The 15435-nt window shown below is 40.2% G+C and overlaps 1 protein-coding gene across 1 annotated transcript; it reads right to left on the bottom strand.

Moving 5' to 3' along the window:
- Window positions 1–3472: 3472 nt before the first annotated feature.
- Window positions 3473–15423, bottom strand: hmgxb3 (HMG box domain containing 3). Its single transcript, XM_059345990.1, has 21 exons — window positions 15246–15423; window positions 14515–14677; window positions 14188–14362; window positions 12766–13275; window positions 12527–12634; window positions 12218–12352; window positions 11873–12117; window positions 11081–11190; window positions 10896–10976; window positions 10617–10699; window positions 10412–10519; window positions 10177–10317; window positions 9452–9759; window positions 9207–9334; window positions 8671–8802; window positions 8340–8524; window positions 7905–8127; window positions 6826–6959; window positions 6074–6193; window positions 5765–5974; window positions 3473–5060 (listed from the first exon to the last, which is right to left on the bottom strand). The coding sequence occupies exons 2-21, from the start codon at window positions 14652–14654 to the stop codon at window positions 4488–4490; spliced, it is 3849 nt and encodes a 1282-aa protein (XP_059201973.1). The 5' UTR covers window positions 14655–14677; window positions 15246–15423; the 3' UTR covers window positions 3473–4487.
- Between the last annotated feature and the right edge of the window lie 12 nt (window positions 15424–15435).

Genomic DNA, 15435 nt, shown 5'->3' with positions numbered 1-15435 from the left:
AATGAAAAACATGATACATTTAAAATGATTACCCATTTTTATAAATTAAACCACTTAAAAGTTTATTAGGTAGTTAAAATGAGCGGAGTGGAGTCATTTCACAGTGTGGTATTAGTACTTTTAGTGAAGTAAAGGATCTGAACACTTCTTCCACCACTGTCTTTTTTACTTCTTTACTTCCCCCCCCCCCCTTTTTTTTTTATTAACTTATTTTATTTTTTATTTATTTTTTATTATTATTATTATTATTATTATTATTATTATTATTATTTTCTGTGCTGTGCATGTGCAAAAACCGCGCATGCGCAGAAGCGAGAAAGTCTGCGCATGCGCAGAAGCGCTGGAAAATAAAAAAATAAAAAAAATAATTTAAAAAAACAAATTTTTAATAAAATAAATTATTTATTTTTTTTAAATAAAGGAAAAAAAAGGAAAAAAAAAAAGGAAAGAAGTAAAAAAGACAGTGGTGGAAGAAGTGTTCAGATCCTTTACTTCACTAAAAGTACTAATACTACACTGTGAAATGACTTCAGAAACTGTATGAGGATTAAAGGGATAGTTTGTGCATTATTATACAAAACTTGGTACAATTATTGTCAATGCCCTCCTGAGGATAACCCTTTAAGGTTTTATTGATCGGCCCCTAGGTGGCACTGTGGTGGCAGTCTAATTTCATATTTGGTACCGTGGCCACACTATAACACTGAAATGTAATATAACAATGAAATTCATAGGGATGGTATAGACTGGCCCCTGTAACGCACACACCCCGACGGCAGCATGCCCCGAAATGCGTGTACTGCGAGGGCCCGTTCAGTACTGCTTGCAGTCCTAGTTTCTTTATCTTTTTCTTTTTGTCTTATTTTTGTGCAAAGTAAAAAACTTCAAACTTCAAACTAGTAGGTGAAGATTTAAACTGCAGAATGTGTGTATTGTGTTGATATTAGACTGATATAATGTTTTCTTAAGTGGCTAAAATACATTTTACTGCCGCCCCTGTCCACAGCAGTACAGTAGTGTTCAATATAATAGCAGTCCAATGTGACTAACTAGATTAATCCAGGATTTTAGTATATTTTTTATTGCTACATGGCAAACAAGGTACCAGTAGGTGCAGTAGATTCTCAGAAAACCAACAAGACCCACCATTTGTGATATGCACACTCTTAAGTCTGTGCAATTGGGCAATTAGTTGAAAGGGTTATGTTAAAAAAAATAGCAGTGAGGTCATCAATTTTGTGAAAAAACAGGTGTGAACCAGGTGGCCCCTATTTAAGGATGAAGCCAGCACTTGTTGAACATGCATTGAGGAAAATGGGTCGTTCAAGACATTGTTCAGAAGAACAGCGTGCTTTGATTAAAAAGATGATTGGAGAGGGGAAAACTTATAAAGAGGTGCAAATAATTATAGGCTGTGATGATCTTCAATGCTTTTAAATGGAATGAAAAACCAGAGACACGTGGCAGAAAACGGAAGACAACCATCAAAATGGATGGAAGAATAAGCAGAATGGCAAAGGCTCAGCCAATGATCAGCTCCAGGATGATCAAAGACAGTCTGGAGTTACCTGGAAGTGCTGTGACAGTTAGAAGACGTCTGTGTGAAGCTAATCTATTTACAAGAATCCCCCACAAAGTCCCTCTGTTAAAAAAAGGCATGTGCAGAAGAGGTTGCAATGTGCCAAAGAACACATCAACTGGCCTAAAGAGAAATGGAGGAACATTTTGTGGACTGATGAGAGTAAAATTGTTCTTTTTGGGTCCAAGGGCCGCAGACAGTTTGTGAGACGAGCCCCAAACTCTTAATTCAAGCCCCAGTACACAGTACACAGTGAAGCATGGTGGTGCTAGCATCATGATATGGGAATGTTTCTCCTACTATGTTGTTGGGCCTATTTATCGCATACCAGGGATCATGGATCAGTTTGCATATGTCAAAATACTTGAAGAGGTCATGTTGCCTTATGCTGGAGAGGACATGCCCTTGAAATGGGTGTTTCAACAAGACAATGACCCCAAACACACCAGCTAGTAAACCAGCAAAATCTTGGTTCCAAACCAACAACATTGATGTTATGGAGTGGCCAGCCCAATCCCCGGACCTTAATCCAATTGAGAACTTGTGGGGTGACATCAAAAATGCTGTTTCTGAAGCAAAACCAAGAAATGTAAATGAATTGTGGAATATTGTTAGAGAATCTTGGAGTGGAATAACAGCTGAAAGGTGCCACAAGTTGGTTGACTCCATGCCACACAGATGTGAAACAGTTATAAAAAACTGTGGTCATACAACTAAATATTAGTTTAGTGATTCACAGGATTGCTAAATCCTAGAAACAAAAAAGTTTGTACAGAATATTACATTACATGTCATTTAGCTGACGCTTTTGTCCAAAGTGTCTTACAATAAGTGCATTCAACCTGAGGGTACTAGACTTAGACCACAGGAATCAAGTAAGTACATAACTTTAAGAGCCAACTGTCATCGCTAAAGGAGTGCTATATGTTAAAGAAGAAGAGAAGAAGAAGAGCGTTAATAGTTTGGTGTTTGTAAAGTCAACAGCAGACACTGCTATTTTTTAAAATCTGGTTAGTCACATTGGACTGTTATTATATTAAACACTACTGTACATTGTACCAGCACCTGATGATGGATAAGAACTTAATATAACTACTCCTGCATGCAAATACAAAGATATATTGGCAGAATAGTGTATTCAAGTAATAACAAAAACTTAAAACCAGAGTAGTCATTATGAAAGTGGCCAGTTTTGCTGTAGCTTGTAAGCATACTATAGCACTGCATAATATTATAATTTACATGCAAAAAAATCCATTAAGAATGTTGACTAGAGCCATGTTCTCTTTCAGACTTAGTGGAGACTTAGTGGAGCCCTTTATACAGACTCCCACTGTATCCACAATGCTGACAACTTTGCGTGAGGGCAAAACCCCCAAAATTAGAAATGGTGCCATTTTTCTGGTGTAGTCCAAGCTTAAACAAAAAACAAGTAAAAACATTACATCTGTCTGACTCTTTACACAAGTTGGGGCTTTGTAACTCTTGATAACCATGAAACTGATGATAATGTTTGAGGCCTCTTTTCATGCCCCATGACTGTTTATAACTGTATAGTAATTTCTGGTGGGTAGTTTTGATGAAGAGACACATGCAACATAATAAGTAGCCTACATGAGGCGGTGCTTCCACTGCCCTCCACTTCGGACAAGGACTTATTAAATATTATTTTTAGTCACAGCCCAGTCAAAACAAACTTCATCACTGTTAAACAGACATATTGCTCCTCCATATTGTTAAACGTTACTATTAGGTATAAGCTGAAGTACAGTAGTAATGCTCCGTCTGACAATTATTTCTTATTATCTACCAACATAATAACTCACATTCTAAACATTCTCAACAGTTTTTGGCAGTCAAACAATTTTACCACAGTGAAATAAACCAGAGATGTAAATGATTAATTTCCTTATATTTATTTCAGCAGTTTCATTTACAGGACTTGATTGTTTCAACTATGTTATATTTTCTTATCTATACAACATACCGGACTGCTGTGATGATTTCTGACCAACAGGTGTCCCTTTATGCAGGCAGATCTAAATATCCTCGTTCTTCATGGATGAAAGCCGAGACAACCAACTCTTTGAATGGATCTCTGTTGAGAAGTAAATGCAATCCAACTCTAAACGAAGGCCACAAGGTCTGTCAGCACGTCATGATTTGGTACAATCAATAAATACACATTTACCGTCACTTTTTTAAAAGCAAACGTCAGTCCAAAAGGCAACAAGAGGCAGTGGAGAGGTAAGAGTGTCAACTGTCAAGCAGAAATGTCTCTGGACATAAAAGGGAAATAAATACAGCATACTATTACTATACTATTCATGGTTAAATATATACATTTAGGCTTGAATTAGCTGAGTTATTAAAATCCTGTTTACATTCTTTCAGTCAGAGGAACTTCACACACACTTTTGCTTCTTTTAACTCTTGGCACACTTTTGGAAATGAACACAAAACATTGTTACATTCTTTTAGTCATTTGAAATAAAAGGCTTGACATTCAGTCTGTATAAACTCTCACACTCACTGTTACTGTACTTAGAGGTGGTTATTAATTTGATCTTGTAACCTGTAATCTGATATTCTTTCTTAGTTTATGCACTGTGAACACTACTTATTCTCGTTACATACAATAAGGTCCATTTTGGCGAAATTCAACCCACGATATTCATATTCACATCACATCAGTAAAACAACGTATAGCTGACTCAACGTGCTGTGGTTCAGGCTAGTGAAGAGTGACGACGTCCTCTGCTGAACACAGAGTTGTGTTAGCACCAGGTCACTTCTAAATGATTGGGTCCATCCGGCAGCAGTGTGTTTCTCTTACTATCTGCATGTCGCCGTCTTTACATTCAGTCCATCCCTCTGCCTGCATGCTGACCCTCCATCCTGAACATTTCTATTCAGGAAGCACAACCTCATATGTCTCTGTCTGTCCCTCCACCACACTTCCTTCATCTTCCTCTTTCTCTGTGTTGATCTGTGCGATTCCCAGTCTGTACAGAGCATCCCTGATCACCACCTCGCCAGGTTGGCAGGCCTTCACCACTTGGTTGATCTGCTCGCTCACAACGTCCCTGCTGGTGAGGAAGTCCACCAGACGGTTGTAAAGGTAGTAATAGGCTGTGTTGTTGAAAACCACAGGTTGCCGCCGTGCACGGCTTACCGAGTAACCGTCCTCCGATTTCTCCGCAGAGTCATTCTCAGCTTTCTCACTCTGCTCTTTCTGTTCGCCCACCTCTTCCTCGTCTCTCTCTGGTTCGGCCACCAGGCTGACGTACGGCTCCAGATCTCTGCACAGGGCCATTGAGTGGTGCTCTGCAGGAAGAGCGGTTGGCTCCTGGGCTGCTGCGGGAGGATGAACCAGCCAGCAGCAAGATGATTTGGTGAGAGGGTGGACCTGCTGGTTCTCCGCTGCCAGCGACAGGTCAGCGCTGCCCGGCTGGTCTTGCAGCTCAGCACATGACACAAACTGAGGAACACAGAGGAGAGTTTGTCTGAGACAGAAGCACACTATTCTTTTCCTTTATCAAAGAAATAGACTTGCTACAGTGTTACATGGTGTTCGGGAATAAACTGATTACACACAACGAAAAATAATAAGTGCGTTACACATTGTCAGGAAGCCAATGCTTCAATTATAAACTGAATTTCCCCTTGGGGATAAATAAAGTCATTTTGATTTTCATTTTGATTTGAAAAACTGAGAGGGTCTGCTCTGTACAGCAGCAAGAGTCAGATTTCATTTATCATGTGACATGAGTAGATCAAAGGAAGAGCTCTGTAGATGTTATGCTTCATCAATTAATATTTTTTGGGAAAATGTCCAAATGTAAATAAAGCATATATGAGACATCCAGTTTTGTTGACATACATATATGTACTGTGTACATATGTACATATGTACTATGTACATATACTTAATCTGTGATTTATGAATTAAGCACAAAGCTTTAAATTAAGTTTGAAGTGTATTGTGACTGTATCTAACATGAGTATTGTTTGCAAATACACAGAAACCTGAGCTAATCTTTCAATGATAAGCAGTTGAGAAACATTTCCACTTTTCAGCAATACATGTGAATATACTGAATGTAATTTATACAATCTAAAAATACTGACTGGGCCTTGATTCTTCATACATATTTCACACATAATTTAATTTCAATCCCTCACCTCTGGCTTTTCTAAAGGGTCAGAGAAGCAGCCCTGGTTCCTGCCCCACATCTGGCTCGCCTGTCCTGGGTACTGCATGTCAGCACAGAGCGCCACCTGGCGGGCGCAGTCACTGACATAGACGGGGGGCCAGTAGCGGGAGGACAGTAGCAGGTCTACGTGATCTCGAGAGGTCTCTCCTCTCACCAGGTACTTAGAGCCGCAGACCACCTGGATGCAGGCAGAGGAGAGAAAGGGATGAGTAACACTGAAAAAGTCTTAACAAACACACAGGGGACACGTTTCAACTTTGACTTCTGCTGTTATCACCTTGTGGGGGCAGACCTTGGACAGCCTGCCAGCGGTGAGGTGTGGAGGGGGCTGTGGGGCCGTGGAGAGGCCAGCATGAACGAGTGTGTACAAGGAGATCAGGGAGGCCAGCAGCTCATTCTACCACAGAGGGAGACAAATCAGTGGCTTTTATTCAAGCAATCCCACAGTAATATAAGTGCACCAGATTAAACTTTGATAAATGATCATAAAGCTCAAAAGAAAGAATACCAGGGTTCTTACAGCTTTAAAAAAATAAAATTAAGTACTTTGAGAATCAGAAAAAGTTCGTTTAAGTACCTTGAAAGTGCCTGCAAAGCATTATACTCATATTCAAGCACATCCTTAACCTTCAAAACATGGTTAGAAATAAGCATTTTCCAGACTTTTAATTCTTTTACAACCCTGGAGTAAGGAAACCACCTCTCAACTATAATCAACCTCCAATTAAAGAAAAGCAAACCAACTTGTTGAAATACCCTCGAGCAGGACACTGAAGACTAGCTTGGGTGTGGGGGAGTGGAGGGGGATTTCCGCTTCTTTCGGCAAAGAACTCATCACATGATAAGCGGATGTGATCAAACAGTAACACTTGTATTCTAGCTAAGACTTTACGGTTAACATGTTTATTTCCAGTCATTAACATACAACAGCATAAACGTGCGAGCATAATGAGTCCATTTGTTGGTCTGTCTCTGTCTCTCTCACACACAGAGACACACAGACACAGACACACAGACACACACACACACCTTATTAGAGCCTGGGGTGATGCTCGCCCCGCAGCGGTCCAGTATTGTTCTCAGCTCGTCTTCACTGTGATCTTCAATCTTGTCCAGTCTCAGCTGACCATCATGGATGAGACGCACCAAAACTGATGGATCTCCTGAAACAGTTAATGAAAACCATTCTAGTAAGTTTGTATGGTACACTGCAACCAAAAATAAATTACTATAAAAAGATTACCCTTAGAAATAATTAAGCTATTTAAATCCGTAGTGAATAAGAAAATAACTTAACACATAACACTAACATCTTCAAAGTGGAACCCTTGCATGACATTTGCATCATCCTACCATTATCTATCCATAACAAAAAGCATATAATCCCTTGGAATATAATCGTCTTTTTCATCATTCTCCATAAAGCCACATCTCCTTTATAACTGACTTCAAATAAATATTCTTCACATTTGCTACTTAAGCTTTCCAAATCACAGGATTAACACACATACAACCCAGACTCCAAAAAAGTTGGGATGCTATGAAAAACATAAAAAACAAAATGCAATGTTTTGCAAACTCTGTGCATTGAACTGAATATTGTACAAATACAAGATATCTAATGCTCAAACTGAGAGACTTTTGTTTTTTATAAATGCATAAACTCATTCAGAATTGTATGAATTGTTGTTTTATTTATGTTTGACACATCATCCAAACTTTTCTGGAATCAGGGTTGTAAAAATGACCTTCAGCAGTGGTTTAAAGGTATAATATGCGACTTTTCCACATTAAAATGACTAAAGCGACAGAGCCTTTTCTATCGCCGCCCCCTCCCTCTGGAACTCTCTCCCCAAAAACATCAGAGACTGCTCAGATCCATCCACATTCAAAAAACTCCTCAAAACTCACCTCTTCAGAACTGCTTTTAATGTGTGAACTTTGTTGTTGATTTTAATTGTTTGTTTTCTCTTTAACTGCATTTTAACTGTTTTAACTGTAAAGCGTCTTTGTGTACCCTGAAAAGCGCTCTATACATAAAATGTATTATTATTATTATTATTATTAAACTGTTGTATACATATCATGCCTTTAAAAGAACCAGGTACCTGAGGGTTGCTGTGTGGGTGTCAGGATCTTGTCCTTCTCTGTGTTGATGACAGTGGGACTCCTCATCAGCGGGGGGATGAAGGGAGCGATGATGGAAGCATCCACCCGTGTGATAGGGATGTCAGTGGGGAAGGTCGCTTGCTCGATAGCCTCACTTTCCATAGTCAGCCAGAAGTCATCCACATGCACCTCATCAGAGACTGAACACTCTGGCCAGGTAAACTGTGGGCAGAATGACGAATGTTTGTGAGCATGTGGCGAGGTCACTACAGTTTAGAGCAGTCAGGAACACACACCAAATATCCTCAAAAACTTACTTTTTATGTGGAAGACATACTGTATGATATGGTCTGTACCAAGCAGCTCTAAGTATGTTGTCATGATTCTATTTCAGCCTCTTATTTCCCACTAATTTGGTTGAATTAACCTCTCACCTCCACATTTTTGAGCTCCAGTACGTTGCTCGTGTTTCGCTGTGCAATCTCCAGTTTGGGAGCAACACCACAAATGCCGCAGATCATGTCGTTGTAATCACGCACTGTCAGACACTCAAAGGCCCAGTAGCCACTCAGGAGAAGCTCTTGAATTTGGGATAACTCATCTTGACTCAGACTGTGGACTGGTGCAAAAGAGGAAAACACAATTAAACTTCACAGAAAACATACTGTATCAGACAGAAGACACAAGATTGGAAATGTTCAAAATGGCAGAAATGAAACTAACACATTTGCAAGGATAATGCATGTAGATTTGACCAGTGTTTACCAGGGTGATTGGGGATGTGGTCTAGTATGGTCTTGGCTGCCTGAGAGGGGGGGCGGCCCAGTTTGATACTGCTCCTGATCTTCAGAAATAGGTCAATACTAACCAGCAGTCTATTCCCAATGTTGAACAAACCTGTCACGAAAATAATTAATATTTTCATTTACAGAGAAAACCAAAGTTTAAATCTTCCTCAGGCCAAGCAGTTTATTTACACTTCATACACTGAACAAGCACCACTGTTACCCTGTTACCATGAATACATGAGCAAAATATGAATGTCTAGCTGTGTTCTTGTGCAGTATGAAAAGCTGGTATTCATTAACACATGTAAAGTGTTTTGAAAACATCCTATCAAATGAGTCTTAGAGGGCAAAGGCGTGGAAAATGTGTGACAAATGCAAGAAAAAAAGGACAAGTACCATTTACTGGAATCTTGCATATTGCATGCTAGGAAAGACGTGATTCATAGTTGCGGTGCCCCCTTTTGGCCGATCAGCAAAATACAAAGTAGCTAAATGAAGAGTGGTGCCATTTACCTGGATGCAGGTCAGTGAAGCTGTGCAGAGCCAGACACTGAATGTTGAGACACACCTTGAGCTGAAGAGTGGCCGTCTGGATCAGTGTCTCAGTAAGCAGCCAGCAGTCCTCTTGTCCTGCAACCGTACTAGCAAGTACAGGCACACAGACACATAAAAGGATGCATTGGGGAACATCAACACAATATGCTGATGTTGGTGTACAAAAAACAAGACAATTAGGACACAGGAGACCATCTTCTCACCTCTGACCTCCTTTGAAGAGAGGGTAGTTACACAGACAACAGTGAGTAGCTGCTGATTCAAAGAACTGAGGCCACCCAGACTCTACCAGCGTCTCCGTCTCTATGCTGTTCTGGGGCTCCTGGCCAGCGGGTTGGACCAGGACGATCTGGAGACTGTTGAGCTCCTGGATGAGGGTCAAGGTTTCCTGAAGTTCAGTCTCTGTCTCAGGGATCTGCAGGGAGCGCTGCAGTAATTGCAGAGTGTTTTGCCGCTGGATTTCCTTCTGAGCAGGACTCAGGGTCTGGTACGGATCCAGCAGAGTCCCAGTCTGAAAAAGGAAAAAATGTTTCAGTTTTGGTTTATTTGAACATGTAGATTGGTGAATCTATAATAGCAACACCAAAATGCCTGCTTTTCCAAATTTTGGGCATCTCAATGTCATAATACACTGACTGTAGATAAGTACCTAATACAACTCCACTTCTTAAAGTCTGGACTATCCCTTTAAGGACACCAGCTCTGCTTGCTTGAAAGCCTCAGAGAGAAAACTGCAAAGATTAATGACTTGACATCAAAGGCCAGTTGTCATCAGTCTTAAATTGAAATTTATGGATGAAAAGAAGCAACTGCTCAGGGACCCAAGGTTGTGCTGAGACTCATAAAGGGGGTCGAAGGGTACAACATACAGCTGGAAACTAATCCTACACTTCTGGAGAACAGCATCTAGAGGAAGTAAGATTTTCACCTTTGCTCCCTTGGCGTTCTTCTGGGTCAGCTCACAGCCACATTTGGGACACACTGCAGGTTTGTGTCTGTTCTTATACATGTAGTCACAGGATGGGTTCTTACACCGACCCCTGCCTCGTGCTGTAGACAGTCCCAAATCCTAAAAGAATAAATTAGAGCAAGAATTGCATGTGAATTGTGCAATTTAATTGTTTTAATGAGCTAAATTGTACAGAGAATAGTAATATACTGACAAAGCTGGAAACGGTGTGTTGTTTGAAAGGCACAACTGACAGGATATTCACTCTCCTATCAGCCAGTGACGACACAGGCTGGCTTCCATCTGCTGGGACAGGCGAATCCTACAGAAGGACAAACAGAAAGTGACAACATTGGAACAAATTTGCATATTTTGCTGTTCGTATGTGCATGTTTGTTTCTAAGTGTTTGTGTGTTTACCTGCTTGGCTGCGGTTGCGGGCACGGTCTGGCCGAGCTGCTTTAAAGTGCTGGGTTTTAGACCTGAGAAACTCTCTCGAGACACTGTGGTTAGATAACGACCACATCAGCTGAGAGCAGAGACCTCAGAAAGTGCACTTATTTATATATAGAAAGATTACTTCCTCTATGTATAATATGCCACGAACATGACTTAACATACAACAACACTGTATCCAAACTACTGAAAGATTACATTTAATATAGTATAATGCAAATACAATTAAGAGATGCACAGTACCATTGGATGATTTATTGTTGTTTGCACTCTGAGACTTCCCTTTGTCAGGTGGAACTGTTATGATCTGGAACAATGCACGGCCTCGAAACACAAACACAAGCTGATATGTAAATCCATACGGTAATAGCTTAATTTAACACTGACAACAGAATATTATTGCCTGTGTGCTGTGTGTTTTATCTGACCTGTGCTATAGTAGGCAGGGAGGATGGCTCTCACAGGCCTCTTCTGAGCAGCAGCAGCGCTTCTGTCTTGACCTTGGACTGTTGAGCCCTGGAGGCTGTCCGTCTTCTGTCTACTCAACACAGAGGAATAGTATATCAGTTGGGAAACTCACTCAGGAAAATTTGAAACCAAGAAAAAGAAAAACAGCTGCAATAAAAACACACACACGCTTTATAAATTCCTAATCCATCCACATTTTCAGGTGACTTTGAATGAAAATATCTTCATATTTTTAATCTTTTTATAATATTTCTATGTAATTTTTTACAATGTAAAGTGCCTTTGAGTATCTTTTAAAATGGCTACACAAATAAAATGCATTATTATCATTTTAACTATATTGTTGGACAATGGTTTCAATCCCACTTATTTTATTATTTTTTATATTTTAATGAATTATTTTTCACACACACTTCTCTAAAAAAAAATGTTTATTATGTTTGTTTATAAGAACAAGAAACATGACAATACTATGTTTTGTTGTTTTTAAAAATTATGCTTCACAATAAAAACATTTTTTAAAATTAGTCATTTGAAACATTAGTAATCAAATAAACAACAATAAATATTTATAACTATTTATCACACTTGTAGTAAGCCCAAGTTATGTATATTTAACAACTGCACTTAATGGTGTACAGTACAGTCTTCACACAACTGTCACAGTCTATATAGTCAGCATGCTCTGGGATCCATGTAGCAAACAGAACAGACTTCAGAAAAACTGGCATTAACACTTGATGGGCACTCACTTTGTTTGTTCCTGCTCCTTGGTGCTGCTGCCCTCTGCTGGCTTTGCTGCTGGAACTGCACGCTGCTTTCTGGAGCACCGTTGAACTTGCCCTTCTTCTTTGCTCCCAGTGGCGCTGCATTTACTGACATCAGCATTCCCCTCCTGAGCTGGGGGAGGTGTGGGTTGGCCGCTTTCATTAGTATTGGTTTCAGCTTTCTGTGGCAATTGCTTGGATGCAGCTTGTTTGTCGTTTGTCTTCTTTGCCTGTTACATAAATGCAGACAAAGTTAACCAGGTTGAACTGCAAGTCAAAACTGGAGGCTGAGTCTTTGTGCAACTACTGGATGTTCGTATATATACTTACAGCAGGTATCCATTTTCCACCCAAGTGGCTCCCACAGTCAGGGCACGTAGGTGGCTTGTGGCGGGTGACATATACAAATGAACATCCAGGATTTAGACACCTCCCTCGACCTCTCCGGGTGTATGTCTTTACAGACTGCAAAAAAAGAGGAAAACATAGAGGTTCATGCCTCTCTGCTGCTATTACCGCCCCCAATCATCTTAAATCTCAATTATGATATTCCTGGTTTTCTTTTTCTGTGTGTAGACTCTATGCTAGCCAATTTCAGTATAGACATTAATATGGTGGATGAATAATGTGAGTGCTTACCATTTTATAGGAAGGTTTGGCACTATGTTCCATGCTGGCTCCTACAGAGACCATCATCACTGGGCCCACAGAGCTGACTCCTGGCAAAGACTTCGGCTCCAGCAGGTTCTGAAGTGATAGACAAATCACTTCACTGCACTTATTAAAACACTTTATTGTGATTAAAATTGTCAAGCCCTTAAAGTCTTGAATAAATTAAAGTCAGTATGTTAACTGATAGAAGGACATTTTAGTCTCACCTGGGTGGGTATGATGGCAACCACCTGTGCAGTGTCCCCCTGTATCTGCTGCATCATCGCACCTCCATAACCTCTCCCTGCAACTTTTGTCTCGCTCCCTTTTAATGTGACTCCGTTTGCTGTAAGGCCGGCAGACCCCTGTGAGACGTGTGCATCTGTAGAGACCGGGGCTTTGCAAGAGACAGAGGAGGAAGAGGAGGGAGGGATTCCTCTAGGGGCCGTGGGATTAGTCGCCACTACCATTTCCTCTGCTATTTCGTCAACAACAATGGCCTCCTCAGAAAGCTCCACCTCGCCGTCCAACCCAAGAGTTGTGAACTGGGGCTCTTGGGTGAGAGAGACGGAAGACAAGCCCCCCTCCAGTGGAGAATCCAGAGACGCCATGCTCACCTCTGGCTGAGAGCCTTCCAGCTGCTGATTAGAGGAGCAGCCTTTAGACAGGAGATAGTAACTTGCTCTGGGGAGGATTTTGCGGAAACCAGGCAGGTCCTTGGAGGGGCTGAGAGACGACTGAGGGAAAGCAAAATCAAGAAATTTGTTCAAAGTCATCCATAAGATCACTTTGATATGATATTAGACACCAGTTAATTTAGCCACTTTCTCTCTGCTGTGGTACTTGATGCTAATGGGTCACTTCATTCTGACTTTATCTGTAGTTACATGGGCCAAATGTGGTCATTACAATTTAAATCAATCCAATGGACTACATGAGTGCTATGCAGTGTGTAATCATAAAAAAGGACTCTGATTTTCTCAACAGCCTATACCAAATCAAAACACTCATGGGCAACCCTTTTAAAAAGATTGGCTTGGGTTGTCAGCACTATCAATAATGTGTGTGCAGGCTGTACTAATGACACAAATGAGTATACCTCATTATCCCTGCAGGTAAGATACGATATGCAGGGTGTGTTACAATACCAAAGGGAATCATGCAATAGCAACAAGCATCAGTGAAAGAAGCAAGATGTAATAAATAAGTAAACAGTAAAAAATAAGTAATATAGTAAAAAAGCAAGATATAAAAAGTAAACAGTAAAAAAACTAACAGATAGACTTCATGGCAGAATTCATATTGTATGTATGTAGGTATAAGAACTGACAGGAAAAATCATCTAATTTCTGACGTTCAGTTTATCACAGAATTTCATCTTCATTTCATCATCATTTACCCTTTAAATTAGGTGATCAATGACCTTTAATTTTTGTTAAGTGAGTTGTGTCAACTGTTCTTGGCACATCGTTAGTAAACATCATTTAACTGCAAAAAATCACACCATGGAAAGATGTCTAAGTAAGCATGTAACACACGTTCAGGTCAACTTTTCTGATGTTACATGAGGAAGTGCTATTGGTAAAAGGCTCCATAGATGCTTAGCTGTTCTGGTTTGTTTCTATAAAAATGTTGAGGATTCTGCTTACTGTGTCCACGCCCTCCTTCTCAGACTTGGCCTTTTCCAGATAGTAGCCTTTCTCGGCTACGCTGAGCCTTTTCCAGCTCTCACTGATTCTCTTGTTGATCTCGGACTGTGGTAAATTAGGGATTTCCTGTTGCATGATCTGATGAACATCAAAGTAGTATAGCAAGTAGGCAGACCTATGACAAACAAACAGACATATTTAATGTCAACGATGAGGGAGACATTTTGGACATTTCAGACTTGATTCCTGTTGAAGACAGGACCACAGTAAGTGTCATGATATTGTAACAGCTGTGTGTGGAAGCCCTTTGGCTGTTATGTACATTACCTAGGCTTCTTAGGTTTCTCGACATGATCTTCTTGAGCTTTGCTCTTCCTCTTTTTAGGGATAGTCACCTCCATTTGGCTGTAGTAGCTCTCCACCTCCTCAGTCACTTTTACAACCTCAAACACCTCCACTTTCTCCATGATCTCCAAAGATCTGGGGCAAACTTAATAAAATATGAATAAAATAGTACGAGATTAGTTAGCTATTCATGTTTTAACCTTAATGAAGGTAGAGTTTACTGCACAGATGATGTATCAATCTGCATCCGTTTTAGCTGAAGTTGTGTCTATTAAATGGTAAATAAATTAAGTTGTTAAAAGCATACTAAGCTTTTAACAACTTAATTTGTAGACGATACGATGTTTTTGTTTTGCAGTCTATGGTTTTAAAAGACACTTGACTGTGTAGCGTCACTCTATTAATGACAGCACTGGGTTTCTGAAATGTATATCTCAGCTGATGAGACGTAAATTGAGATACTTTGTCTTTTAAAAGCACTGAAAGTAGCACTTGGATGCGGTACTCCATGCAGATAAAATATATAAACTAAAATGTCTTAGTAATAAGAAATCATGGAAACTTGTCATGCATAGGGATTTTAAGGACACCAACATGTTAAACCCACTGCCCTGGTCCTTCCCTGCTTTAACAGTAGGTGTAATGGCGTGTGTTTATACTGCCTGCACACTCACTGACTTATCCAATGAAATGCCTTCTTGTTGAAGCCTTACCTACGATGGCCCGAGGTTCTACACACTGCGCTGAACAACCTTTAGAAGTCGCTGACAAAGTAAGGCATCGTGACGACGGCAAATAATGCGGAAATTCGCCTATTCTTCATGTTTAATAAAGGATTTGCGATGCATAAATATCTGTAAAGTGGCTTCTTTTCTCGTCGACATGTAAAAATATGGCGGTTTG

The sequence above is a fragment of the Centropristis striata genome, chromosome 12, assembly GCF_030273125.1.
Source record: "Centropristis striata isolate RG_2023a ecotype Rhode Island chromosome 12, C.striata_1.0, whole genome shotgun sequence".
In the NCBI taxonomy this organism is placed as follows: Eukaryota; Metazoa; Chordata; class Actinopteri; order Perciformes; family Serranidae; genus Centropristis; species Centropristis striata.
The sequence above is the reverse complement of the archived record's forward strand: the minus strand, read 5'-3'. Positions and strand labels throughout refer to the sequence as shown.

Bases quoted from the DNA above. Each gene is read 5' to 3' on its own strand.
- hmgxb3 (XM_059345990.1), bottom strand. From the start codon at position 14,654: ATGGAGAAAGTGGAGGTGTTTGAGGTTGTAAAAGTGACTGAGGAGGTG. The intron at 9,760-10,176 runs GTGAAAATCTTA...TTCCTTTTTCAG, and splicing joins AGAACGCCAAGGGAGCAAAG to ACTGGGACTCTGCTGGATCC. The intron at 6,194-6,825 runs GTGTGTGTGTGT...CCTCTGTGGTAG, and splicing joins TCACCCCAGGCTCTAATAAG to AATGAGCTGCTGGCCTCCCT.